This window comes from Nothobranchius furzeri, chromosome 4 (genome assembly GCF_043380555.1).
Source record: "Nothobranchius furzeri strain GRZ-AD chromosome 4, NfurGRZ-RIMD1, whole genome shotgun sequence".
NCBI classification, from domain to species: Eukaryota; Metazoa; Chordata; class Actinopteri; order Cyprinodontiformes; family Nothobranchiidae; genus Nothobranchius; species Nothobranchius furzeri.
In genome coordinates, this window is record NC_091744.1 from 66,492,209 (window position 1) to 66,519,862 (window position 27,654).

A 27,654-nucleotide genomic window follows, 5' to 3' on the forward strand; every position below is an offset into this window, starting at 1 on the left:
GCCACACTGTGTCTCCCCTGGGTTTTTCTCCAATTGTTTCCTTTGATTCCCTTGGATGTAAAGTGCTGGAGTAAGAGTCAGCATGTGGAGTGTCTTCCTGTGACGGCGTGGATTCACCTATCATTCCAGAGGAGAATAGTTTCTGAATTGTGTCCTGTGTCCTGCTAGAAGAACCATTCACACCCCTGTCAACTCCTTATTCCATGGCAAAGACAAAAGAAGATAAAAAGGAAAATTAAAATGGAGCTACACCTAAATCAAGGACAAGACTGCTGATTAGTCTTCATGGACTGTGCTGTATTCTTTATTCTGCTGGTTGCCTACACTTTTTATAGAAATTGAGGGTGTATACAAAATCATTTTAAGTATATGTCCTTGTGTGACAGAGGAAAACTGGGTTCAAAGCTAATTTCTTAAACACTCACCATCATCCTATAAGTCAGGAGGGAGACCTGACTGGCACCCCCATAATATTAACTAAACCAACCCAGATGAGAAACTTTTATACATGTACATTGTTTTATTTATTTTTTCACAGTCAGTACATGGTGTTTAGCATTAATACACCCTCTGTTTTCCTGCTAGAGTAGCTACCAACACACATTGTGACATTTAATAGACTTGCATGTTTTGTTAACACAGCAAAAGTGTTATTTTTACCTTGTTTTTGCTGACGTTTCGACTATCACTGTAGCCTTCCTCAGAGTTTTGCTACTGCTGGTGGCATCACTCCTTCTCAGTTCATCAAAAAAGAACCGTAATGGATAAAACACACAGAATGAAAGGCCAACAATATTTAATAGACTTGCTGCTTTTAAGGGGAAGTATTCAAAGTATTTAGAATACTGTACCAGGGTTAAGCAAAGTAACACAATATGTTACAAACTACATTTTAAAACAGGTATTCTGTAACTAAATACAGTTACAAAGTATTCTCCCCAACACTATCCGAGTTAACTCTTATGTTTCACAACAGCTGTTCCTTAGTGCTTTTATGATGCTTTCACCATCACAAGATAGGAGCCGATCAAAGTCCCACATGTGCTCTGCATGGGGAGTCCTAAGGAAAACAAGTGGAATAGCCCTTGAGATTGTAGTTCATGTAAAACTTCACCTAAGAGTCCGTTAGGTAAAAAATAACATAAAATAAAAAAATACATGAAGACTTTATATGAAGAGCTCAAGACCGAGTGACTGACATCAGGATTTACAAGACCAGGTAAAGTCCATGTATTCAATTCGATCTCAGCTCAGTTGAGGTGGTGCGTTTAGGAAAGTAAAGCAAAAGTGCAATCAGGTGATGAATGCAGTTTTCAGAAATGTAATTACATGAGTGCTTGATAAAAATCAGTGTTATCTTTGACTTTAAATTTTCACACATTTGAGTAACCCTTCCACCTCTGTAGATCACAGTGCATTCATCTACCAAGCAGATTTAATATTATCTGTGTCAGTCAGCGGAAGTATCACATCACCGTCATTGAAAAGTTACAGCAATCACAAAGCAAAGAGCACCGCAGGTGAGTCAGTCACCTGTCTGGCTCAGAGAGTCTTTGTTCAGGAGAGAAAGCTTCACATCAAAGGCTGGAAATTTGTCCCTGATGTCTGTTTGAAACTGAGCCGGTTCTGGAAATTCACCCAAATTGAGACAAGCATGCGCTGCAGTGAGAAATAGCATATCAAAGCTAGAAATCTTTCAAAATAAATCATTAAATCATGAATTTAATGTTTAATTTTACACAAAATCAGTACTAATGGACTCAAACTGATCCCAGATATACACTGGTCAGAAAATGCAGCTCCATTTTGACTGAACTGAATTTTATGTAACTGGTTTGTTTTTTCTAATGGGGGGCTGGATCATAAAGTACCGTACTACAAAACAATAATAAAAACTATATTTTATCAGATTTTGATTCAAATTACATGAAAAATATTTTAAATGAAATCAAAATATGTGAACATAAATATTAGTTTCAAACCGTGCTTTTATTTTGAAAGGCTATTACATCTATTCAATCATTCATTGCATTAGCACTTTGTGCTTTTTAATTTAGAAACATGCTATATAAATAGTTATTTTAAAATTTAAGTTTAAAAATCTGCTAAAATCAGCCATATTTATACTTAAATCACCAAAGCTAGATGTTAAGTTATATACTTACATTTGATTTAACGGATTCTTCTCACTCCTCTTTGAACCGTCACCTTATCGTAGTGGAGGAGTTTGAGTGCCCTAATGATCCTAGGAGCTATGTTGTCTGGGGCACCTTGTGCCCCTGGTAGGGTCTCCCATGACAAATTGGTCTTAGGTGAAGGGTGAGACAAAGAACGGTTCACAGGACCTTTCATGGAAGTAAATTCAAAAAGTCGGAGTACCCGGCCCGGAGGGTTACCGGGGTTCCACCCTGGAGCAAGACCTGGAGTTGGGGCCCGTGAGCGAGCGCCTGGTGGCCGGGCTTTCGCCCACGGGGCCCGGCCGGGCCCAGCCCGAACTGGATACATGGGCTCATCCAACTGTGGACCCACCACCCGCAGGAGGAACATGAAGGGTCTGGTGCAATGTGGATTGGGTGGCAGACCAAGGCGGGAGCCTTGGCGGTCCGATCCCCAGACAAGAAAACTGGTTTTTGGGACATGGAACGTCACCTCGCTGGCGGGGAAGGAGCAGGAGCTTGTGGCAGAGGTTGAGCGGTACCGGCTAGATATAGTCTGACTCACCTCGACACATAGCATTGACTTTGGAACCCAAGTCCTTGAGAGGGGGTGGACACTCTCTTTTGCTGGAGTTGCTCCGGGTGAGAGGCGGAGGGCTGGGGTTGGCTTTTTGTTACCCCCTAGACTCTCTGCCTGTGTGTTGGGGTTTACCCCGGGGGACGAGAGGGTAGCTTCCCTGCGCCTTCGGGTCGGAGAACGGAGCCTGACTGTTGTTTGTGCTTATGGGCCAAATATCAGTCCAGAGTACCCGCCCTTTTTGGAGTCCCTGGGACGAGTGCTAGATTGTGCTCCATCAGGGGACTCCATTGTCCTGCTGTGGGACTTCAATGCTCACGTGGGCAATGACAGCTTGGTCTGGAGGGGTGTGACTGGGAGGAACGGCCCGCCTGATCTGAACTCAAGTGGTGTTTCGTTATTGGACTTCAGTGCAAGCCGCAGTTTGGCCATAACGAACACCATGTTCGAACATAAGGATGCCCATCGGTACACTTGGTACCATGGCAGCCTAGGTCGCAGGTCGATGATAGACTTTGTAGTCGTATCATCTGACCTGCGGCCGTATGTTTTGGACACCCGAGTGAAGAGAGGAGCGGAGCTGTCAGCTGATCACCACCTGGTGGTGAGTTGGATCAGATGGCAGGGGAAGATACCACGTAGACCTGGCAGACCCAAACGCATATTGAAGGTCTGCTGGGAACGCCTGGCAGAAGAACCTGTTAAGACGGTCTTCAACTTCCACCTCCAGCAGAGCTTTGACCGTGTCCCGAGAGCAGTGGGGGACATTGACTCCGAGTGGGCCTTATTCCACTCTGCGATTGTTGAGGCGGCTGTTGCTAGCTGTGGTCGCAAGGTGGCCGGTGCCAGTCGTGGTGGCAACCCCCGTACCAGCTGGTGGACACCAGAGGTTCGGGGAGCTGTCAGGCTGAAGAAGGAGGCCTACAAGGTGTGGCTGGTCTGTGGGTCTCCTGAGGCAGCAGACAGGTACCGGATAGCCAAGCGGGGTGCAGCAGTGGCAGTTACCGAGGCAAAATCTCGGGCGTGGGAGGAGTTTGGTGAGACCATGGAGAAAGACTATCGATCGGCTCCAAAAAGGTTCTGGCAAACTGTCCGGCGCCTCAGGAGAGGAAGGCAGCAACTCGCTCACACTGTTTACAGTGGGGATGGGGAGCTGCTGACGTTAACTGAGGCTATAGTCGGACGGTGGAAGGAATACTTTGAGGAGCTCCTCAATCCCACCTATGTGCATTCCGAAGAGGAACCAGAGCCGGGAGACCTGGGGATGGACTGTCCAATCTCGGGGGCGGAAGTTGCTGAGGTAGTCAAACAACTACACAGTGACGGAGCCCCGGGGGTGGATGAGGTTCGTCCTGGGTATCTCAAGGTTATGGATGTTGTAGGGCTGTCATGGTTGACACGTCTCTGCAACATTGCGTGGTCATCGGGGGCAGTTCCTGTGGAGTGGCAGACTGGGGTGGTGGTCCCCATCTTTAAGAAGGGTGACCTGAGGGTGCGTTATAACTATAGGGGATCACACTCCTCAGCCTCCCTGGAAAGGTCTACTCCAAGGTACTGGAGAGGAGGGTCCGATCGATAGTTGAATCTCAGATTGAGGAGGAGCAATGTGGTTTTCGTCCTGGCCGTGGAACTGTGGACCAGCTCTATACCCTTGCAAGGGTGATGGAGGGGGCATGGGAGTTTGCCCAACCAATCCACATGTGTTTTGTGGATTTGGAGAAGGCTTATGACCGTGTCCCCAGGGGCACCCTGTGGGGGACGCTCCAGGAGTACGGGGTGGGTGGCTTTCTGTTAAGGGCCATTCAGTCCCTTTACCCGAGGAGCGTGAGTTTGGTCCGCATAGCCGGTAGTAAGTCGGACCTGTTCCCAGTGAGGGTTGGACTCCGCCGGGGCTGCCCTTTGTCACCGGTTCTGTTCATTACCTTTATGGACAGAATTTCTAGGTGCAGCCGTGGTGTGGAGTGTGTTGAGTTTGGTGGCAGGAGAATCTCGTCTCTGCTTTTTGCGGATGATGTGGTCCTCCTAGCTTCATCCAGCTCTGAACTTCAGCTCTTTCTGGGTAGGTTCGCGGCTGAGTGTGAAGCGGCTCGGATGAGGATCAGCACCTCCAAATCTGAGACCATGGTTCTTGACCGGAAAAGGGTGGCTTGCCAACTCCAGGTAGGGGGAGAGGTCCTACCTCAAGTGGAGGAGTTTAAGTATCTCGGGGTCTTGTTCACGAGTGAGGGTAGGAGGGATCGGGAGATTGACAGGCGGATTGGTTCAGCGTCTGCAGTGATGCGGACATTGAGCCGATCTGTCATGGTGAAGAGGGAGCTGAGCCAGAAAGCCAGGCTCTCGATTTACCAGTCGATCTACGTCCCTATCCTCACCTATGGTCATGAGCTTTGGGTAATGACCGAAAGAACGAGATCGCGGATACAAGCGGCCGAAATTAGTTTCCTCCATAGGGTGGCCGGGCTCAGCCTTAGAGGTAGGGTGAGGAGCTCGGACATTCAGGAGGGACTCGGAGTAGAACCGCTGCTCCTCCAGATCGAAAGGAGCCAGTTGAGGTGGTTTGGGCATCTGGTCAGGATGCCTCCTGGACGCCTCCCCGGGGAGGTGTTTCGGGCATGTCCTGCTGGCAGGAGGCCCCCGGGTCGACCCAGGGCACGTTGTTAAGATTACATCTCCAATCTGGTCTGGGAACGCCATGGGGTCCTGCCGGAGGAGCTGTTGGAGAAGGCCGGGGAGAGGACAGTCTGGAACTCCCTAGTTGGGATGCTTCCCCCGCGACCCGGACCCGGATAAGCGGAGGAAGACGACGACGACGACATATTTTTCTTAAAGCTGTTATGACGAATCTGCAAACAAGCTAGGTTTGAACGCACACATGGTCACAGAACACTGTGTGTGCGTACTTCCCCTCATGGATCTTCCCTGAGCTGCTTCTGCAAGACCTACAACCAGATGGTCTAATAATTGCTTTTGGTCTCTGATGTGTAATTGGTAGAAGTTTTCAGACAATTTTCTTCAGTTTATTTATATCTATACTACAGTATGTTAGAACGTTGTGACAATGTGCATTTTCCCTGGCGATAGGGGGCAGTACATACCGAAATCATTGCAAGCAAGCAGTATTTTTGTGCTGGACTAAGACCTTACTAATGAATGGCCATAGGGGTCAAACATTCCTGGGCGTGCAACCTCCAGAAAAATAACAATCACTTCAGATTCCCTTTCATCCCTGGTAATGAGTGAAGAGGTACATGTGTAAAACGATAACGTTCATGAATGGCAAAAGTTTTGTAACCACTTGTTACAAATTAGTAAATGCGCTTTTTTCCTCGTGGGCTCCCGTAGAAGGAAACATGGCGGCCATCTGACATGGCGTCGCCCAGAGACTTGGACCTGCTCCCATGTATTTTAGACCAGATTTTTATGGTTATATGTTACAAAGTAACTGACATTTAATTACTTTTCAACAACATTTTAGTGGATATTTCGATACATTAATGGTAAAAACTACACATTGTCATTTTTAGAGTCATTAAAAACATTTTAAACTAATTTGATACCCAAATTTGCCATTGCAGCTTTATTTTGTGCATTTAGATCTGAGTATTTTTCTGAATATTTCTCTGATTTACATTTAAACATTAGGCTAAAATGTTTTTGTTAAATGTAGGGAAAATGACAATTAAAAAATTCACACTCCACCAGTTTTTTATGCTACTATATGCTCAGCGCATCGTTGCATGCATGGCGAGAATATTTACATAGTTAAAAATAGATTTGTCAGTCAGTAGCTCAATTCTGTTCGCATCCACATGGCTCAGACTTTTCACAAAAAGCCTTTTGAGTCAACTTCCTAAACCTGAGACAAGTTAAGTGTCTTACCAAATCAAAGTGCCTTATGTGATGTAACCGTTCAAAGCATTCATTGTTCTGTGACCCCTTTATTTGCAAGGCTGCTTCTGCTTTGGGAGCACATTTGATTCGGTGGCTTACTCTGCTTGAGAGCTCACGCTTTTCTCATGAGTCTTAAATGGGACGCTTTGTTGACTTTTACAGTTGTGAGTCTCAAAAACTTTGAACGTAGGAACAACTTGTTTTCTCAAGCAATGTTGCACATGTTTACACATGATTGATCAATTAGTTGCACCAAACTACTGGAGCCACTTGACCTCTGTGTGTCTTTTTAACACTCACAAGTTCAACTTAGTTTAAATAAGACCAAAGGTGACCAAGACCAAACTGTCTTCCACAAAATGAATAAAAACTTAATTCTAGGAAAATTGTGGAGCGCTTGGAAGAAAAACAGCAACGTCAAATAAAATATAAAAATGACAGAAACACACAATGAGAATTTAAAAGTTCTTATCCCTCCCCAAATAAAAGTTTAAAAAAATACTTTAATTCTGAAAAACAACATTTCAGTAGATTTTTTGCTAATACCATGAGGGATAAGGTTCTAAGATTGGGAAACTGGGTTTAGGCATCTAAGTAATTGGCTATTTAAAGGTGTGGCTCACTGAAACGCCCATTTTAAATGATTACCTCTGATTATAATCGATCACTCTAAGTTTTTCATGCAGGCCGAACATGAAAATAGTCTCCTACACCTATCCTGGCTATCTTGGCTTGCAACAGGAAACAGCAGAGGATGTCTTGACTAGGAGAAGCTAACCGTTAGCATTAGCAACTTCATCACATGGCAGAATTTCTCCAGGCTTGTGCTATTTGTGAAGATGAAACATCAGTGTTACAAGTCAGTGGTAGAGTCGTGTTGCTGTTATCCAGTCCAAGGCAAGATGTCCAATTAGGAAGCAAGACTCAGGCTCAGCTGGGATGTGGGTCACTTCCAGTTCCTAGAAATGGTGCACCTTTATAAACCTTTTCCCTCTGAAAATTACTTCAAAGGCATTCATTCCTACTACGGACTACTGTACATGTATCGAGTGTTCCACTCCTTTAAGTTTCCGTTTCAATTTGAAAAGCAACAAGATTTACATCTGACTTCACAGCTTTCTGAGGCAAAGTTGTGAAACAGCAAGCTGGAAGCAGCGGGTCATTGGTATGTTTGCACTGAAAAATAAATTATTGACAAATTATCTACCCTGGAGACTGAGATTATGACATTTTGTCATCATATTCTATGATATTTGATGAATTAGTAATTCTGCCATTATGACCTTCTGAGGAGCGGCATCGCCTGTGACGCTGTAACATTCCTGGCGAGAAGTTCAATATATTTACTAACAAACCAAACTGATGATGGCTTCAGATAAAGCCATTTTTATTCACACGTGGTTTCATGTACGCTCTTATAAAATTGGCAGATCTTCTCTTCTGCTTGGACTCCATTTTTAACAGCAGCATTTGGACATGTGTGCTTTTACAGTACTGATGTGTTTGGGCCTTTCCTTGATCCCTATCAAGCCCAGAGTAGAGGGGTTTATCCTGATATGGAAGTCTTTCCGACTTGCCGTGCTGAATGGGTGATTCCCCTCCTGGTGTGTTACGCTCCATGCTGCTGTGGATCATCTGGATTTAGTTTGATAACCTTTTGTGAATACATCAGACTCATGGCAGGAGGGAACAAGTATTTCCCTGTTATCGGCGTGGAGCTCTGATAGTTCTGATAAGATGGGTTCATTGCTCGCAGCGACTCACACAAACATATGTGGAGTTGAAAACCCTGCACACCTGACCCCACCTCAACCAGCAGATCCAGAACTTCAAAAAGTATGTGTAATCCCTGCAAGCTGCAGGTGGCCTTCCCAAAAAACTCTTCGTTCCCCCCCCCCCCCCCCCCCCCCCCTCCTCTCCGTCTTTTCTCTTTAGGCTCCTGGTGTGGTAACCCTAAGCTGAAACGGGGCCTGAAGCAGGGTGGAGGCAGCACCCGGTAGCTGGGATGTGTCACTTTATACTCAGCACCACGGCAGGACCAGGGGCACCTGAAAGCAGGCTGTGAGGGAGGGTAGCAGAGTGTGAGCCAGGGTAGACCAAACACAGGAGAAACAAGGACGCGTCTCCAGCAGCAGCACTGTCTAACGAGGGACTTGGGAGACACTTTCCCCCCTTGAGGCAGGGCAAACACGTAGAGACTTGGGATAACATCCCTGCTTCTCTGTAACAGGATCCCTTTGGAAAAGAGAAGGCACAATGGAAAAGGATGCTATAATGGACTACGAGTACCCAGACCTGGATCCGCTGCCTTCTATAAATCAACCAGAGTAAGTTTATTATTATTTTCATGTTTTCCTTACTTTTAGGTCAGAAAGTGGTGCAACTTTAAAGTGCAACAGCAGTCTGTATTGTTTCGTAGCCGCTCTTGAATCTTTTGTGTGCGTTTTGCTCAGAGATCCACCTCTCACTGAGATATTAGGTGACACATGGCACACTTCTACAAGGCTGGCGTCAGAGTGTGATTCTGTCTCAGATGTTTGTTGTCATGTTGATGCTATGTCACCTTCAAGTGCTTGGACAGCATGTTGCAAAGAAAACTACCTGGTTTCACCATTTAAATCATTTTACAACCGTTTGTCAAAAGCCTCCATGTAATGAGGCCACCTTACACATTTACTGTGGCTAGATTTGATCCATATTAGAGTCTAAACATGGACCTGTTTTATTAATGAAGGTGTCCCACCTCTATGCCTGGTTTAAAACTCACAAACATCCTTATAAAGATACAACGCTGTCGTAAACAATCATTTTATAACTATTCCTCTCGTGATCAGGCGTTCCTGCTCCTCTGTTGCACACAGCCGTAAGGCCTTTGTTGTTTTCTTGTGTCACGCTGATGCCAATCCTTTTAAATCCAAATCCCTGTTCTGTTCTGGGATTTCAGCCTTAAAGTTTCCAGTCAGGATTGATCCTGACATTGACATGTGAAAAGTTTAAAGAGGTGCTCTGAAGGTCAGGCTTAGGAACTTTGTATTAACGTGCATTTCTTTTCTCCCTTCATTTAGAAAAATCCCATCATGTGACCCGACTGCTGATGACATGCTTTATCACATCAGCATCACTGCAATATCTGTGAGTCATTCATGGTGCACAGTCACTTATTAGATCACTCATATCAGACTGTTTTCCTTTTGCAAGTTGTTCCTGTTCCCTTTTCCAAAACTCTGGCTTTACGTTGTGTTTTGACACATTTATTCTACATCTCTTTTTCGAACATCTGAAAAACTCAATGAACATACTATTTTGGTATGATCCCCAAAAAGTAGAGTTTTGTATATTTATTATGACTTACTTAATAAAGCAATGGTTCAGATGATCAGAAGTGGGTTTTAACAGAAAAGGATATAAACAGTAGATAACTTTCTGAATGGCCTCAGTTTGGTGAAACAGAATTGTTGACATTTGCATTTTTTAGGTAATTCCTTAGTTGTTTACATAGAATCTTATGGTTTTTTGCAACCAGACGTACTGGAAGCAGCTGCTAGCAGAGTAACTGCAATTTACATCTGATTGTAGATTTAAGGGTTTATAGATTGATGATCTGCTGGGAAAATGTTGTGATTTGAGTTTCTTCAAGTCTTCATCAGTCAGGTTTTGACCCACTTTTAATACTTTGTGCAGCTTTGTCATAGTTTTCCATCCAAACCATGCAAACTGAACGAAGTGCAAAACAAAGGTATAGTAATTAAGTCATTCAACAAGGATTAACAGGAATTTTCCCTCCAACATGACTTAAATAGAGAAAATCTTGATTGCCTATTTTGAAAAGCAAAGCTTTTCTTCCCAGCCCCGCGTTTCTTAAACATGTCACAGGTCACAACAGGTCAATGACCCCTCCCTGGTTGGTGATCCTGACTAATGGCATTCAGACAGCATCCATGGGGAGCAGTAATGAGACTGGGGTTCAGCCTTTTGTTCTGTGACACTTTTTAGGGTAAACCTGTTTAAAACCACAGCTGCATGGCGGCTCTGTCGCTGAGAATAACAGAGATGTGCTCTGTTCCTCTAGCTGGTCATCATGCTGATCCTCGCCATCTTAGCCAGACGCACGAAGGCGGGCGATAAACAGAAAGGGCTTCCAGGTTTACTCAGGTAAGACTCCTTCTTCATTACAGAAACTGCCAGGAATTCACACAACTGGTTACCAAAACAAGCTTATAGTTGGAGTAAGACGTTTAATATTTTTGTGAGTTTACCCAAAACCATTCACGGTGACCATTTGGCTTTAGAGGTGAAAACCCAACAATCAAGATGCCTGCAGTGCTTATTTGCTTAGTTGTCAGATCATAAATCAGGTGGAGACGTCAACGTTGACATTATTTTTAGCTTGGAGCCACTTTAGTTAAAGGTGTGGAAGACTGGAAAAAAAAACATTTTAAAATTATTTTCTGGCTTTAATCAGTCACTCTGAGTTGTCATGCAGGGTGAACATGAAAATAGTCTCCTACACTAATCTCCTGCATTAGCTTCTGATAGAAAATAGATGGTGACACTCTAGGATTAGAAAAGTCTCACAGATCTACATCACACTGTCACTGAACATTTAGCCTTCACCCATCCTGACTCGTGACGGCTGTTGTTGTTTTAACGCTCGCGAATCAGCAGAGAACGTCTCAGCTAGTTTAGGCTAACCATTAGCATTAGCAACTCTACCACACAGCAGAACTCCTGCAGGCTTTTGTTAATTGTTGAGATAAAACATCAACATTGCAAGTCAGTGGTAGAGTTGCGTCGCTGTTATCTAATCCGTGGTGAGATGTTCAAACATCAGGAAGTAAGACCCCAAAACCTGCTGCCTGAAGCTCAGCTGTGATTTGGGCAACTTTTAGGTCCAAGAAATAGTGCACTTGCTCAGACTAGTTGTTAGCATGTCAATCACATCTGAACATAAAATTATTATTATTATTTGAGTTCAGTTTTGTATCAAAGCACTTCGTGAATTTTACCTCTGCACAAAAACTGTTTATCTGTTAAGTCTAAAAACAACTAAGTTTTACATTCTTCTATTTGATCAGAAAGTGTCTCATTCCATTGTGAGATTTGTAACATGTGCTGCTACTGTTTTGCCTCACAGTCCGGTTAACTTCCTGGACCAGACGCAGCACAAAGGCCTAGCGGTGGCTGTGTTCGGGGTGCTGCTGTGCAAACTGTGGGGCCTGCTGGTATCGCCGAATCCCCTCCCCTTTACCACAGATGCCAAGAACAAACGTGAGCTCATCCTCCACCACTAGCATCTTCTGTCCTCTCTTGTCTTTACACAGACTGTAAATGATCTCTAGAAACAAAGCTGTTAAATAAATGTTTTGTATAATGGGATTGTGGTGTTGCAGTTTCTATTTTCGACTCAGGCCCTTGAGCAGCTTTGTGTCTGAAATTGCTCAAGAGGAGTCGGCCCCTGCTCCTTTACACAATCCTCTAAGAGTTTAACCGCTGCTGAACTGTTTGAGTTCTCAATTCGGTCATAGTTTTGTGAAGACGTTAAAGTTGGAAGATAAAAGAGAAAATGTTCACACACTCCTGCTGTGTTTGCAGAGAACTGGGTGATTCTGGGAGTGTTCTACTACCCCGCTCTGTACTACCCTCTCCTGGCATGTGGCACTTTACATAATAAAGTTGGCTACGTCCTGGGCAGCCTTTTATCGTGGACACACTTTGGTGTTTTGGTGTGGCAGAAAATAGACTGCCCCAAAACCCCACTGGTGAGTAAAATCTGCTTTAAGTTCAGTAAATGAACCCAAATTAGCTCCAGTTTGTTCATTATTCAACAGTGGGAAAGAGAAACAGACAGTTTAAGTTTGTGTTTAGTACTCCTACAGTCAGACACGTCATATGGTCTATCCGTCAGAGTTTCAGGGATTATTTCAAAGACAAAGGAAGCTTTGTTCTGATCTAGAAACCCATTGAGAACCAAACAAGGCTGGTCTGTGGTGAACGTATGAAACAGAATTTGAAAAAAATTAGTGTTGAGCATTAAAGATCTATTCAGGATCAAATTATGTCAACTGGTTCCAATAAAATTGGTTGTTTAATGATGTGGGACACTAAAAACTGATTATTTTTTTAATTAAATTTCTGATTATAATTGGTCACTGCGAGTTTTTCATGCAGGCTGAGCATGAAAATAGTCTCCTACTCCCATCTCCTGCATTAGCTTCTGATAGAAAATTGAGGGTGAAACTCTAGATGTTACAACTCCGACATGTGCTGTTAACATGTGGAGGAGGGGGTAACATAAGACACATGACAGTGGATTAAAATGGGTTTAATTGCCATAAAAGATTTTAAAACAAGCGAGCGAACAGATCGAGAGCATTATAAGAATACTGCAAGACAAAACATTCTCAGGAAGGTTAACAGTTAAAAGACAACTTACCATATGAAACACCTGATTAAAACTTTGTTAAAAGTTTCACTGAACTGAAGGTTCAACAAGGTTGATATAAGTCATAAAATCAAAACAGAGTTAACCTTAAAACGGAGTCAACTAAGTTGACATAAACCAAAGATCCCTATGGATCACGCAGAGTTAAAACTATGAAAGTTAAAACTCATCTAAACGAAGGGGTTTAAAACAACTTGAGGCCTGGAGGTCAGCAGAACCCCTGCACTGCTGCCTCCCAGACCGCTGAAGGCACAGACTTTTAATCAGGTGTGGGTCATCAGAGGGATTCAGATCAGCTGTGCTCCTCAGCAGCCTGGAAGAGAGGAGAAGGAGGGGCGGTGTCGGACTGATCTCCAGGGCTGGGTGATCCTGGCTCCTGCGTCCAAAGTGGCCAGGCTGGTGCCCAAAACACTAGGGTTTGAAAATCCTGACAGATCTATGTCACACTGTCACTTAACATTCATGGACTCACCCATCTTAACTCATGACAGGGAAGGCTGTTGCTCATACAGGAAACAGCAGAGAACGCCTCAGCTTGTAGAAGCTAACTGTTAGCATTAGCACCTTCACCACATGGCAGGAGCTCCTCCAAGCTTGTGTTATTTGTGTGGATGAAATAAAACATCAACGTAGCAAGTCAGCGATAGTTGCATTGCTGTTATACAATCCAGGGCAAGATATCCAAATATCCGGAAATCAGACTCCAACACCTGCTGTCTGAAGCTCAGTTATAAGTTGGGTCACTACTAGTTCCTAGAAATGGTGCACCGGTAAATCTCCCCCACCCCAGGCATTCACTCCTACTAGACACTACTGCAATTTTACTGATTAAACATTTGTAAATAAAAAGTAAAGACTAAAATAAATTGTTATACAATGTTATGTTAGAAGGAAATGTGCATTACTCTTAACATTAAGGCAAATAATGGAACCAGCTGACTTACCTTGGTGAAGTAAAATTCTACATTTTACTCCTTACAGTGCACATTTAGGGCTTTGTGTATTACGCAGTTCCAGAGTTTATTCCAAGTTATTATTATTTTGTTGTTCTTTCTATGAATGGTACAAAGTGAAAAGATAATGAGTTCCTGTCTTTTAGTTTCAGTGAGAGGCTCCAGTTTGAGTCAGTTAAACTGAGACACACTCTACTTATTGTGTAATGGCTGTCCATTCATATTAATGGTGGTAAAAACCTGAAGCATTTGAACTCACTCAGCATAACTAACAATAGAACATATTTAAAAGAGTAAATATAGTTTTTGTGTTTTTTTAATTAAAAACTCCCAGAACATGTTGCTGTGTGGCTTTAGGTTTCTTTTTACTCTCTTTCAGATACACAAATACTATTCCCTGTTTTCCAGCCTGCCTCAGATTGCTTGTTTGGCATTCCTTAGCTTCCAGTATCCCCTGCTTCTTTTCAAGGGCTTCAAGAGCTCTGAAACGGCCGACGCTACAGAGGTAAGGGTCAGTCTGAGAGCAGATTCCTCGCATGAGTCTTCTTCACATTGACTAGACAGCTGTAATTATTTAGTCTGCTTATGTTTCCAGAATAAATGGGTATGCTTATGTAAATGGAGGTATAGAAAAGTACTAAAGATGCACATTTTCTCAGATTCTGTGCACGTGAGGAGCCTCTTTAAGCAGCCTGCTAATCACAGAGCTTACCGTGTTCATTCAGTCTGGGCTAATGGAAAATGTAAAACCCACACCGCACACCAGTGGCACAATCATTTTAAGAAGATTTGATGTAATTGGTTTACGATATGCTATTGAGCAGATTATGAAAAGGTTACCTTGTTTTTTTCTTGCAGGAAGAGACACAATGCCGTTTTTATTTTATGCTAATCTTGGCGTGAGGGTTGAGGTCATTGCTGGAATTCCACGTCTCCCTCTCCTTCTTTTCCACCAACTTCTTGCAGAAAAAAACAACACATTTAGCCGCATTATAAGAATATTTCTTTCAAAACATTCACACAAACTTAACAAAAGTATATTTTTTCATGACCTAAATAACAGCAAAAATCATAAATTAATTAAAAGCTCTGAGTTTTTTTTTTAGGACAATCTCATTCAACCAGTTATATTAAAGGGGACACATTGTGAAAAACTAACCTTTTGCACCCTTTTGTGCTGCCCTGTGGGTCTCCACTGCCTCTATAAAGACTCCAAATTAGAACAAAAACTATCCATCCATATTTTGTCAGTGTTTGGTTTCAGGAATCATATGCCTAAAACAAACCGTTTCTAAAGGTGCCCGTTTGTGATGTCACAAATAAGAAAAATGCAACTCCAAATTTCTTTAAGGGAAAGAGCCTGGAAACAGCTCATTATGGAAGGTACTAAAAATTTCAAGAATAAAACTGCATAAACATGTTATAATTTGACCATAAAACAATTATAAAACATCACAATGTGTTCCCTTTAAAGTTTGTAATTAAACTTGCCTTTTCATTCTCTAGAGCTTGAATTTTAAAACAATCATTTGATGCAGGAGGTAACTGTAACACATTGAAATCACCTCTAAATGACATTCTTCCTTTCAGCTGCTCTGTCTGACTTTTACTCTGGCTGACCTCAGGTTTGTTTGTGTGTTGTTCTGTATTTTTCTCTCTGAGGTCACATGCAACTCAGTCTGCTTCTTTATCATGTGACTGACTCAGAATATTGAACCTCTTTACCTTTAAACCTCCAGGGTTGTTTTTCTGACTTTTGAGAAACACTTTTGATTTGGAGTTGGAGCATTTGACTACATTTCAGCAGAGATCCAGTGTCTTTCCTACATGAAAAATGTTATTTCAGAAAAAGTTTGGCAGTTTTAAAAGTTGGTTTCAGGCAATATCTCATTGGTTCTTTTCATTCTTGACTTTTACTGTGAAGTTTTCTTGCCAAGCTACCTCCTGGAGAGGTTTTCTTACTTTGTTAGATGCCGTGAAGAGTTTTATTCCTATTTCAGAGGCGATTCTGTGATCATTCACTACTGAAGTTCCCAGCAGATACCCACACATTTGCATATTTCTAAACTTGCCTGCATGATCCATTTTTTCTTTGAATCTACCCAGATCTCATTTTTTGTTGGATTATGCAGAATAAAACAAATCTTTTTCACCTGCATTAAGATGTTTTTTGACACCATGTTGAATGATCAGAGCAACACATGTTACACTTGCAATTTAACCAACAGCTTTGAAACAACTGTAGCGTAAATGGTCTAAAAACCAGATGTCTAACCCTTTACGGTGAGCCACTTGTCGGATTAGTCGCTATATCTCATTGAACTGGGGAAAAACACAGCTACTAACCAAAGGAAAAACTTCCAAATAATATGAGGATGGTTGAATAAATTATGAATGTGTGTGTATTTTATTATTACTATTCCCAGTATAACCTCAAATGAAAGAAAGCCCTGTTGTTGTTGTTATTGTTGTTGTTTTTTTTCTTGTGGGTATTTTTCATGTGAATTTCGTTGAAAATCATGTTTGTTTTGTCTTAATTGAGTTTAAATTCCTACGTGTTTGTTTTAGGATCTCAACAGCAGCTACTATGGAGACTATGTGAAGAAAATGCTCAGTGAGAAGAAATCCAGAAACATCAGGTAAAGGAGAATTATTACTTTATATTTTTGTTTGTTATAATTCTGTTCCCACATAGTTGAGTCCCCCAGAGGGAGCATGTAGAGATTGAAGAGCAGTGGTCTAAGAATTGAGCCTTGTGGTACCCCACATGTCGTGGTGATCAGCTTTGATTTGTGATCACCAATAGAGACAACATAACCCCTGTCTTTAAGATCTGATTGGAACCAACTATGGACTGTGCCTGAAAGTCCCCTCCAGGTTATGAGCCTATCAAGAAGGATGTTGTGGTCCACTGTAACAAAAGCGACTGACATCATGCATCATCAGAACAGATGATTAGCCTGAATCTGTACTGACACAAATATCATTTAACACCTTAATCAGGGCTGTCTCGGTGCTGTGGAGGAGGTTGTATGTCTCCAAAGTAATAGTTCAGCTGGATCATAACTGTCTGCTTTTTAAACAACTTTCACAATGAAAAGGAAATTAGAGATTGGTCTGTTTGTCTAACTCTTTTATTTTTAACCTTTAGCACATCGAGTGCAGACAAACCGAAACTCAGTCAGAGAGTACGTGATGCTGTGAAGTCGTACGTTTACACACCAGAAGATGGTACATATGGTTTTTAATCCAAAACAAATAATTTAAGTAAAGATGGTAAACAGTACGTAAATATAAAGTAGGGGAAAAACTCATGAAATTTGACTTGATTTTTGATTAAAAGTTGTACTGTGGTTTTTCGCCATGTAAACACAAGATTTACTTTTGTCTTCATTGATCTTTTTTCATTTCCAACAGCTTTTCGTTTCCCTTTGAAGTTGGCGATCTCATGTGTTGTATCGTTTATAACCCTGTATCAGGTAACTATCATATTTATCATACTGCCGCCACCAACCAGTGAATAATATAAGAACAATAATGAAATATATAAGGGCTTTTAAATCTACAATTATGAGTAAATCAGCTATTTTTTCTGATCACAATGAAAAAAAGCTGTTTATTACATTTTTGACCGCAGTCAAACAAAAGTGGTTGGACTATTGCTGCTAAAGTCTAGCAGAGTTTGTGTAATAAATTAAGTTTCTTTTTTCTCAGATGGGTCTAGTGTTGATTTCATTAGTGGTGCCAACCATCCAGACCGCCCGGTACGGAGTCGATGAGGATATAGCAAATGTTTTAGCCGGTTTCCAGATTATTTTGTCTCCAGACAAACGGGAGGTTGTGAGGATTGTGGTTTATTACATGTGGTGTGTGGAAGGTGAGTACAACCAGATGTTTTAGATGAACCAGAGGTTTTAGCAGCTGCAAACTCTCTGAATCCATCGTGTGCTGATCTCCCTGCAGTGTGCTACATCTCAGCGATGACTCTGTCTAGTCTGGTTAACTTAGTTCTGCTCATGCACTCCATGGTCCTTCATCGGTAAGTCTGTTCTTTCCTGTTTTCTTTCCACAGTGTCTAATTATTGTAACTTTACTATGCATTCTAGTTTATAATGTCATGTTCTGTGTCCCCGTGGTCCCCAGCCCCCTCCAGGTGTCCCCTCAGGTTCTGTGTCCTTGTAGTCCCCGGCCCTTTTTGTTCCCCAGCTCTCTCCAGGTTTTCCTCATGTTCTTCTGGTCTCTCCACTGTAGTTTTCTATAGTTTTATGATTTCAGTTCTTTAGTCTCCTTCAGTGTGTGTGTTCCCTTCCCCACTTCAGATCATTTGTTTACTTATTAGTTTTCCTGGTGTCTTTGTTTCTACAGTGTTTAAAGTTCAGGTCATTTTAGTAGCTTTGGTGATGTGGTTTTCTCCACTGCTTATTTCTGCTTCTTCCCTCAGTTCATTAGTTTCACCTGTGCCCAATTCCCCACGCACCTGCTGCTCGTCTCCTATCACCCAGCCCTGTGTATATAACCCTGTCTTTGTCGGCCCATTGTCTTGTGTCAGCGTTGCTTTGTCCTCTAGAGAACTATAGATTCTGGCTCATGAGTGAGCTTTTGTTTTTGTCTTTTTGGCTGAGAGTCCTGCAGCTTTTGTTTGTCTGTTTTTCATCATCATAATAAAAGGATTTTTTATTTAATACAACCTCTCCTGCCTTGAGTTGTGTGGTGATCTGCATCTTAGGTCCAATCCTCCTGCGCTCGCAGCGTGACATATAAACAATAATTTCAGGGTTTTAATGATGCCTTAACATTACACTCTTATCAGTGCTACAATTAAAATAATCTGTTAAGATTAGAAACAATTTGTTTGCATAAAGAACGCTGTATTAAAAAGGGGGTTTGCAAATTAATTTGATTTGCATACTGAATTCCCCTAAATAAGCCAGTTTACTATCAGTTTCAATGTTTAGCAGCAAAACTGTTTATTTTGACTTTATTTTGTCCTGTTTAGGTCAAATCTGAAGGGGCTTTACCGAGGAGACATTTTTAATGTTTATAACTGCCAGCGGAGCCTGAGAGCGTCCAGGCCGGCGCTGGTCTGCTGGATGGGATACACCAGTTTCACAGCAGCTCACATCTGTATCGGTACAAAAACAATTCAACAGTAAAGGAAAAGTAGCCATTTCACCTTTTTATGTGCTGCTGCCATCATAAACGACTCCACTCAAACAGATTGCACCAAAGAGCAGACTGTCTGCTTCTAGAAGAAACGGAGTGTGTTGAAATAAAAGGTTAAACTGTTGAAGCTGTGATCTTTGCCTTGCAGGAATGATCATCCAGACGTTCGTGTTCTTCCTCTGCCTTCTGATCACTGTCTTCCTCGTAATCATCCCCATCTTGCAGAGGCAGAATCTGATTGTCTTCCACATCCTCTGGAGCATGTGGTAAGCGTAACCGTAACGCTTCACTGTTGCATTTCTGTCCTGTAAAACTCTCACTTGAAATGTAGATTAGTGAGAGTTTACTACATATTTTTTATTTGGCTCTGTTGACGTTTCAAGGATTTTTCTGTCAACAACACATTAAATGTCCAAATTCGTAGAAATAAATCTGATTTGCAAAACTTCGTGTCAGCTACAAACTGGTTTCATGTTTCCTGTCTGACCTTTTTCCTTGTATAACAACAGGAAATTGTTGATTTTGACGTATTTATTTGCTTTTTGCTCCTTTAGGCCCTTCTGGCTGATGATCCTCCTGGCTGTGTTGTTTCAGCACATCACTGCCAGGTTTTGCTTCATCAAGAAAACAGCTGGCACCCATGACTTAAACAACAGGTGAGTTCCTTTAAACAATGCACACGTTCTACCTACTTTCATCCGTCGGCACTCAAGCTCCAGGGTCACCGATGACCAGACCATGAGAATGGTTTCTGATGCACTAAAAGGTTGTAAATCTCCCCTCTGACTCCTGTAAAGGAACTCTGAGGAGTTTCCTGGTCAGCAGTGGGATATGATGTTTCCAGTAAAGCCTGGGATTGTCCCAAAGTCTCTCCATGGTGGGACATGTTTGAAACACCTCCTTTAGAAGTTGTCCAGAGGGACTTCTCACCAAATGTTCAAATGGTTATTTTTGATACAGAGAAGCAGTGGCTCTACTCTGAGCTTGGACTACTTGTAATCACAGTCTTGTTCTTTCATTCATGACCAGAATCTTGCAGTTGGAGGTTGGAACATTGATCTCTTCATCATATGGATCTGATCAGCATCCCTGTCAATGCTGACCTGATCCATCTCGTCTCCATCCTACCATTGCTTCTGAGCAAAATAATACCTTACTGGGGCAGTGAGTCATTCAGCCTGGAGGGGGAGATCCACCTTTTTCTGGTTGAAGACCTTGACGTCCAGTCCAGTCTCTGTTGGAGGTCTTAGCTCATTAAAGGCATCAGGACCACAGCATCTACATCTATGTTATGACCCTAACTCTAACCGTAACCCTAATCCTTAGTCTGCATCAAATCTGAGTGTTTACATCCTAAATGTTTTGTGTTTCAGAGGTAATCTGTTCCTGCTGACTTACCTGCTGTTTCCTGTCAATGTTCTGATCGGGGTTCTGTTGGCTCTGTGGCGTCTGATCATCACAGCTCTGTTCAACATTGTCCACATGGGGCGTTTGGATATCAGTCTCCTTAATCGTAATGTGGAAGCTTTTGACCCAGGTGAGTCACCAGACTTAGCGAACCAACCCTTCTGATTAATAAAAGCTTGAGACTGTCGTTCGTGCTTTTATTACGCCGCGCCTCGACCACTGCAACTCTGTCTTATTTGGTGTGAGTAAGGGTACCGTAGCTCGACTGCAGCTTGTCCAGAATGCTGCAGCAAGATTCTTGGATGGCAAAAGAAAGTATGAGCAGGTGACACCAATCTTGGCTGCTCTCCATTGGTTACCTGTCAATTTCAGAATTAATTTTAAACTTATTTTAATGGTGTTTAAGTGAATGGTTTGGTCCCTGCCTATTTGACGGAGTTCCAAGAATCAGCTGCTGCTTGTGGTTCCAACGGCTCGGCTGAAGTCAAGAGGTGATAGGGCGTTCTCTGTAGCTTTTACGGTCTGTGGGTTAGCCATTGTTGATGTCTTACATGCTCTTATCTTGTCGTCTGAACTTGTTGGTTTCATCTGTTTTATTCTATGATGCACAGCACCTTGGTGGCGCGCTCCTGCCTGTAAGGTGCTTTATAAACAAAGGCTGAGTTGAGTTAAGTGGGTTTGGCAGCAACAAAAACCTTACTTGTGATCATTATATTAAAAATAAACAAGCATCAAAAGTAACTCTGTAGCTCAATCCTGACTCTGATGCACATGTTTGTGTTTTTTTTTGTTGTGTTCACAGATGAATGATTTTAATGAGAACTAGCAGCAAGCTTTCATGCTTATTCAGGGACAGCTTTTGCATAGAAAACTGGGACTTGTTATCCCAGTTAAAAGCTAAATATTGTCATCCTAGCCACACTAATGCTCTGCCTACTTACTGCAGCTGGTACGATATCTGTATTCTAGTGCAGGGACACTAATTGCACACCGATTCCTGAAAAGGCTGCAGAATTAAGACATCTGGTGTCCGGAAAAGCAGGTGGCAGAAAAAAAAAGAGAGAGGTGATTGTACAGTCATTATGTGTGATTGCCTCAAAGCCACTGTGGGGTGCAGTGCGACGTGTTTTATTGCTTTTGCCCTGTCAGAGAGAGACCCCCTGTCTGTGTTTGTCTCCAGCCTACCGCTGCTATGCTCATTATCTGAAGATTGAGGTGAGCCAGTCTCATCCTGTGATGAAAGCCTTCTGTGGGATGCTGCTACAGTCTGCAGGCCAGGAAAGCAAAGCTGCACAGAGGTCACGGGACGCTGAAGAGGGTCTGTAGCACGAAATCCATTCCACACTATAAACAGTTGATTCAGAGGGAACATTATGCATAAATTAACATTTATTTTAATTGCTAATTACACACAGTCAGAGCTCATTTTATGTATTTGAACATTAATTAAGCCTCATAGTTTTGAGGAATTAGCTGTCATGGCAACCCAGCATTTGTTAGACGTGAACATTTTATAATAAGGAACGATCCAGGAAGAAGTGGAACCCAACTATGTTTTACATTGTTATTTTAGCCATTGTGAACTGAGTTTTGTGTGCAATTTATAAATAATTACCTTATTGTTGCATCCTGAACAGCCTCTGTTTGGAGAAATAGAGCCTAAATCTGGTGTCTGCAACCAGAACAATTGTTACCATCTCTGCCTCTAAATGTACATGAACCCTACAGTTAAGGCAAAATGTTTTTATTTTATTTTATTGTTTGTTTGTTTGTTTTTTAAGTATTTGGCAAATGTTTTGCATATTTTGCATAAGAACAAATGCAGATATTTCAGTCCAAGTAGGAAGTGAGTAACCAAATAATGAGCTTCAAAATTAAATCATCACCATTTATTGTATTTTTACGAAATATTCCTGCAGGTTCTACTCATTTTTGCACCAAAATACTTGTAAGCTGTGCATTTGTTATGATTATTATGTCCTAATAAGTTATGGTAAACACCTGAGGTCACAAAGCTCAACCTATGGGCCCGGCTGCTCTGCCAGCAGGGCCAATACTATTTACCAGGGGAGTTGTTTGGACATCATTGCAGCTCAAACGGCTGCAGGCACCCCACACGTTTTACATCAAAACAACTGACTCGGCCGTGGGAAGTGTGCTGTTTCTTTACTAAGTGATCAAATTCAACATGGCAAAAATTATTAGCAAAAAACATTGAAAAAGTTTTGAGTGTGTGCATGTCTCAATCTGCCAGGCCAGATCTTGGCCAATTGCATCAGGGGCAGCTTGAGCAGCAGTGTGCACCCCCACAAATAATACGTCAAAACGAGCGGTTCGGCCGTGTGAGGTGTGCTGTTTCTTTTCTTACCCGATTTACCATGGCAAATTATTTGATCAATTAGATGGCAGACCTTTTAAAGAGGCATCTTTTACAAGTCAGCAAACACAGCCACACAATATTCCTTATTGTCAGTGGTACACATGATGTCATTTAGCACTTTAAGCGTTGTAGAGACACATCCGTGGACAGCTCCGACACTGGACTGCATGGGGGTAATAATACTGCTGGATTCCAGATAGTGAGTTAGCTGTTTGTTGACTAACTTTTCAATGACTTTAGAGAGGCAAGGCAAGATAGAGATAGGCCTATAACAGCTTAGGTCTGATTGATCTCCCCTTTATAATGTGGTGTAACAGATGCAAATTTCCAGTCCTGCAGAAATGCACCAGTTCTTATGGACGGATTAAATAGATGGGTAATAGGTGCGGTAATAACACGTGCTGCTATTTTCAGAAAGAAAGGGTCAAGAGTATCCAGTCCGGCTGAACCCTTTTAGTACTGCCATAATGTAATAACAGAAAAAACAAAAATCTGATTTGATTTTTCTTCAGAAATTATGGATAGAAAATACAAATGTACATGAATAAAAAATCTGAAATAGCATAAATGTAACCTAACATGTATTACAACCTTGTATTGATTTTTTAATATGTACAACTTTCAGTGTCTGACTTTCAGGTGATTTTGTCTGTCAATGTGCAGGCGTTTTTAGCTGCTGTGGTCTTCTGCAGAGCAATTCCTGTCCTGCTGCAGACAAAACCCTTTCTTGCACTCTTAGCACATCCAGGGAGGGTTTTTTCTGCTCTGAGTGTACCTGTTTCATCCATGAGGGGAAGCTGATAGCCAGGGGTTCTTGGGGATAAATCTGGGTGGCATGGGTCGACAGTACCTGGGTTTGTCTTTGTTGTCCAGGAGTCCAGAAGATGTGGAGCATCTCCAGCAAGATCTTGTCTCTGACATTGCTTGTTGCTGGTGATGGTGGATGATTCTTCATCAGAAGAAACTCTAAAATTAAAAATATGTCAAATTATATAACATTCATTCAAGCAGTAAATACTGTCAAATGAAAACTGACTAAAATAAAATACAGAACTAAAGCTAGAAATATATTTGAACTGTAGATTTTTATTTCTTCTTCCGGCTCTTGGAGAGTACAGACGCCTTTTTGTCCTCTCCCTACCTCCTTATCCCAAGGCTCTTTGGCCTGTCTTGTGTGCACGGCACTTTCTGCATTTTTCTGGAAACTGGAAATTATTAAAAATGGACCTTGTCAGTTGGTCTCAACGCGATTGACAAAAATTTTTCAACGATGAGAACGGGAGAAGGGGCTCCCGGATGCCCCTCTGGGACAGAGCCAGCTGGGAATATCATGGACTCCTGGAAACAGTGGAACCTGATATGCCTCTCTCAAATGTCCGTAGAGGATTCTGAAGATGTTTGGATGTTCGTCGTTTTGGTGTCGGGATTCCTGCTGTTTGGCCTGAGCAGTTACCTACTTACCGGAAAATTAACAAGCTTTTGAGGAATATTGGCTCAATCCTGGAGCTCAGGGATGGGATGCATTGTGCTGTGAATGCACAAACTCATATAATTGTTGAGACGAGTTGTAAGCTTGGAACTTTGGCTGAGATTCAGGCTCTGGCACAGAAGGTGGATTCCATCAAGGATCGAGTTGACGGATCAACACGAATTGGGATGGATTAATTACGCCATTATTGGATCTAGAGGGGTTGTAGACCAACAAAACTCTAAGGCAGAGAGGAAATTATTTCTGTCTGTCCCCAAAACAATTTTTATCTGAATCTGGTGCCCTTGGAGCCTGTGAGGCTGAAGTAATAACTCCCCCTTCAGAAGAAATGTGGAATGCTGCAGTCGCTATGGAAACTCTTTCTCCCTATCCCAGCCTGGCTGGGACTGTGACAGGTGAAGGCCGTGGAACCGCATCTAGGAGTCAATGTGCCCTCTAACCCATCATCTCCCTCCCCTGTCCAAACGGAGGTGATGAGCATTGCTCCATGCGGCTGCAGGCACTGAAGTGAGGAGAGTCCCAACCCTACCTCCCCACCTAGTGGACACTTATGTTGTGTAATGTCTGAAGTCTGTGGCATTTCTGTCTGAGGTGTTTTCTGCATAGCAAAGCTGCCCTCTCTGTTGAGGGTAACTCTGAAGTGCCTTTTTTCCCTCCCCCTGACTCTATCCTCATATAAACCCTCTTGATCTATTACGGTAGCGCAGCTCTAATTTCCCTCTGGGATTAATAAAGTATTTTTGAATTGAATTGAATTGAATAAACTCACTGCAGCTGTGATGGGAAATCCTCTTCACTCACACCTGAATCCTCAACCACAGATGTCCATGGAGGTTTTGTTTTCCTGTAAGTAGCAGTAGTAGTATAATAGTATAGTAATAGTATTATCAGAAATACTAGACAACAAAAACTGGAACGTGTTTAGTAGAAAATATTTAGTGCAGAGATACTTACTGCATTTGTGATGGAAAAACGATGTAGGCACATCTTGCTCCTCATCAACAAATCTTGAGGGAAATTTCCTCTTTCTAGAAGATTTCCTGATTTCTTTCATTATTTAGAAAAACAAATCTAACATAAAATAATAATAAGCCTCCATGAAAAACGCAGCTGAAAAAAAAAACGAAAACAAACACGGCGAAACAAAGTTAAAAATGACTCAGTATATCCTAAAATTACTATATACAAACATAAAGTAAGATATTTACCGAAAATATTTATTATTTATATCAGTAGAAGAGATAGAAGTTGAAAATACACGTTGAAAACAATTCTTCCGCTCCTCGAGGAAGTGTGATCATTTCCTGGTTCTTGGGCAGGGACTTGTGTAACATTACCGTAATGTGTTGTATACCACTGGAAAGCGTCGAGGCTCAGCTTTCAGAATCCGTTGGAATTACGTTGATTGCATAAACAGTTGGAAGTGTTACGGTAGTTCAAAGTATGGAAGCCGTTTTGTGTCGGCACCGACACAACCGCAGTAGAAGCATTAAAGGCTGTGATATACTTGCTATTTAATGACTCAAATGTGTGTTTAAGATTTTGTTCACTTGAAGCGTTGTTTGTGTTGACATTAACACAATGCATCCAGTCTTTCACAACCTCTACGGTACAGCTGTCATCTTTTCTTCTGTTGTGATCTCCAAATTAACCAGTTGGTGAGCTCTTTTATTGATACCATGTTTGTTTTGGTTGTACCCACAAACCCGGCTCTCTATCTGGTCTGATTAGTCTAGTGCGCCCCCTATTGGAACACTTTAGTACTACACGCAGTGCCATTTAGCAGCAAGTAGGTGAGCGAAGCCCCAGCCTGCTGCCTGCGCCAATGCGGGATTAAACAGCAAGTATACCTAACCCTAACCATGAGGATCTAACCTAGGTAACTCGTCAAGTACCTCATTTACTTGAAAAAACTGAATGGAGATACAGGAGATGGAGAAACATCCTTTTGGTCTCTGTTTCTATGAACAGAGGCTGTTCAGGGAGCTATCTAAAAAAAAGTAGGACTTATTTCTTACACAGAAACACACTTCTAAACGGCAGAAATCTCACTTTAAAATTAATGGTAGCTTAATTTTCTCATCAAATTCAGGGTGGGATCTAATTTTCTCCAATATCAGATCGCCATGACACATAATCAGATCATAAAATGGTCCTGCACGCTCATGCGATGAGGAGCTTCACAGCTCTAATTCAATGTGCCCAGAACAAATTGAGTTTCACTGTGGAATAATTTACAGTCCTGCTGCTAGTCTCAATCAAATCTGCCATGAATAAATCAGCTGCCCTTATTGCACCAAGCTTTGGCCTCTGTCACCAAAAATGCACAGAAGCTGCTGCTAAAGGTTTTATTTCACTCGCACAGACGAGTACAAAGCATCTGTTAAATTACTCCAGGTGTGAGGAGCACAAACAGGAGGAGAGCGGTGTCCGCCCACGCTCACGGTGACAGAAGGACATAGATTAGAGCTGTGGAATGCACATGCGGCTGAGAATATACACGTGTTGTCTGTTTACACCCAGAGAACAACGCATTATCAAGAATCCTCTATTGTTTTACACAGATTACTTCTTCAGCCACTGATTACACAGATGAGCTACACTAATTGCCTGTTACATATTCATGGTGCCCAAGAGGTTTGGGTTTTTAGAGTGTTAATGACAAGCCAACATGCTCCCATCACGCTTAGAGGATTAAAAATAAGATTGTTTTCTATTATTACTCCTTTCTGTAGTATTGCTGCTCCTGAGTGGCCTATAAAAGAGACTTGCCACTATTTTCACTCCCAAAAGGTTAATCATCATCATGTCTGAATGTCCTCAGGGATCCAGCTCGTCCAGCAGGAGAAGAAACAGAGCAAACTGTCAGGCGCCAAGCGTGCCCGCAGGCGCTGGCAGCTCCTCTACACGCTGGTCAACAACCCCTCCCTGGTAGGCACCAGGAAGCACTTCCAGGCAGCAGAGAGTTTCCTGAATGGAAGCTTCAACCGCAAGAACAAGGACAGCAAAAAGGAGGCAGAAGCTGCTGCTGGTAACTGAGTCTGCAGAAACTGGTTTGGTTTGGGTTGCATCCTGCAGAAGATGTGTCTGCATTTGAAAAAAAAAGTGCATTAAAGCTATGAGTTTTTCCTGTTTTCCTTGGGGTGATGAGACTTCTTTTGCTGCACAATCTGGTGACGCTTAAAGTCAGCAGAAT

General features: G+C 42.2%; 1 protein-coding gene across 2 annotated transcripts; it reads left to right on the forward strand.

Moving 5' to 3' along the window:
* The first annotated feature begins 1,024 nt into the window (after positions 1 to 1,024).
* Positions 1,025 to 27,594, forward strand: stra6 (signaling receptor and transporter of retinol STRA6). 2 transcript variants are annotated; one of them, XM_015964410.3, is made up of 18 exons: positions 1,025 to 1,219; positions 8,855 to 8,951; positions 9,690 to 9,756; positions 10,694 to 10,776; positions 11,759 to 11,892; positions 12,217 to 12,383; positions 14,399 to 14,524; positions 16,588 to 16,658; positions 17,171 to 17,250; positions 17,437 to 17,498; positions 17,734 to 17,896; positions 17,983 to 18,058; positions 19,016 to 19,149; positions 19,331 to 19,448; positions 19,737 to 19,838; positions 20,556 to 20,719; positions 21,770 to 21,907; positions 27,283 to 27,594. In XM_015964410.3, exons 2-18 carry the CDS (start codon positions 8,881 to 8,883, stop codon positions 27,495 to 27,497), a joined length of 1,971 nt encoding a protein of 656 aa, XP_015819896.1. In that variant the 5' UTR covers positions 1,025 to 1,219; positions 8,855 to 8,880; the 3' UTR covers positions 27,498 to 27,594. The 2 variants fall into 2 exon arrangements, with proteins under 2 accessions (XP_015819896.1, XP_054589008.1); XM_054733033.2 differs by lacking the exon at positions 1,025 to 1,219 and having other exon boundaries at positions 8,580 to 8,951.
* The last annotated feature ends 60 nt before the right edge of the window (positions 27,595 to 27,654 follow it).